The 1223-nt window shown below is 47.3% G+C and overlaps 1 protein-coding gene across 1 annotated transcript in view; it reads left to right on the forward strand. All coding sequences in view use genetic code 11, as the record gives it.

Annotated features, from left to right (window-relative positions):
* Nucleotides 1-300: 300 nt before the first annotated feature.
* Nucleotides 301-1223, forward strand: part of EGR_06149 (Mannose-1-phosphate guanyltransferase beta) — a gene marked incomplete at both ends in the record, with an annotated part of 1178 nt that continues 255 nt past the window's right edge. The window contains one exon of the mRNA XM_024495398.1: nt 301-333. Within this exon, the coding sequence (XP_024350229.1) occupies nt 301-333 (33 nt within the window). The remainder of the gene's footprint in view (nt 334-1223) is intronic.

Here is a 1223-nt window from a genome sequence, read left to right on the forward strand (position 1 = left end):
CCTGCTGAATGTGATGATATTCAAGCACCTCTGCTTTACAAATTGAGTTTGCCTGGATTTCAGCTCGGAAACAGAAGCTTCTCCTAACATATTCTTTGCGGCATTCGAAGATGTGGTGCGGAGAAGCAAAGGACCCGACTGTAGTAGTAATTGATGATGCGTCACTGCCGTAAAAGAGACCCTCTCCCCCTAATAACAACGAACAATTAGGCGTCGCGATTGATTCAAAGGGGTGAAGACTGATGGTTTAAGAAGCACTTGCAGTAGTGCTCAACGTCGTGAGTGATGAGAGACGTAGTGATGGAGGATTCGTGGTGGAGCCTGCCAGACAAGGTGGGTGCAACGTGTGATGGATTAACAGGTGATGGTTGGCAAACTTGCGAGACTGCCAATTGAAGTGGACTGTCTTCACTTCATCCACGCGCCCTATGAATGCCATTAAATGCACCGTCCGCTTTGGATAGTCCGCTGTCTGTCTGTCTAACTGCCTGACCAACTGATCGACTGATTAGCTGAACGATCCGTGCTACGAAACGACTGTGGTGTTGCAATCGTAAGCAGACGTCGCAAAAGACCATTTTCGATGCATAAACGATTGACGTACCACCTCTTAGCTGGCATTTCTAAGGTAGGCACTACTGTGTCCCACAAAGCAAAGCTATTCTTCCTTGTGGGTGTGTTTGTACGTATTTGTGGTGCACCGCAGACGAAATCGTTCACTCTGGTCGAAAGTATTGCCCAAGAGTCCTTCTGTACAGCGCAATACATCTGGAAAGTGTGCAAGAAGGTGGTCATTATGCGAGAGAGACTTGACAGGTAGGTCTGATGGACCAATGACAATGCAACACTGCACGTCGCGGACACTGACCCCTCCTGGGGATGGAAGGGAAGGAGGGAGGGAGGCAGGCAGGGAGATGGAGATGGATGTTTGCCTCTTCTTTATCCCCTCCCTTTGTATTCTCCTCATATTCCCACAAGTGTTACCAACCACCTTTTTCGACTTCTTGACATTTGATGGACACGTGTGTGTGTGTGGAAGAGAATCGGTCTTTATTGGAGACAGTGGGGTGGAACTGGAAGTGACTGGTGTAGGCATTGATTGTATCCTCCTTCCAAATGGCGAAAACGTTGTATGGAAATGTAACTTGCAGACAGTTTGTGTGTTTGTGAGTCAGGATGCTAGGTTGCATTTGTGACTATTTCAAAGAATCAACATTACTTTT

This window comes from Echinococcus granulosus (assembly GCF_000524195.1).
Source record: "Echinococcus granulosus chromosome Unknown EG_S00051, whole genome shotgun sequence".
NCBI classification, from domain to species: domain Eukaryota; kingdom Metazoa; phylum Platyhelminthes; class Cestoda; order Cyclophyllidea; family Taeniidae; genus Echinococcus; species Echinococcus granulosus.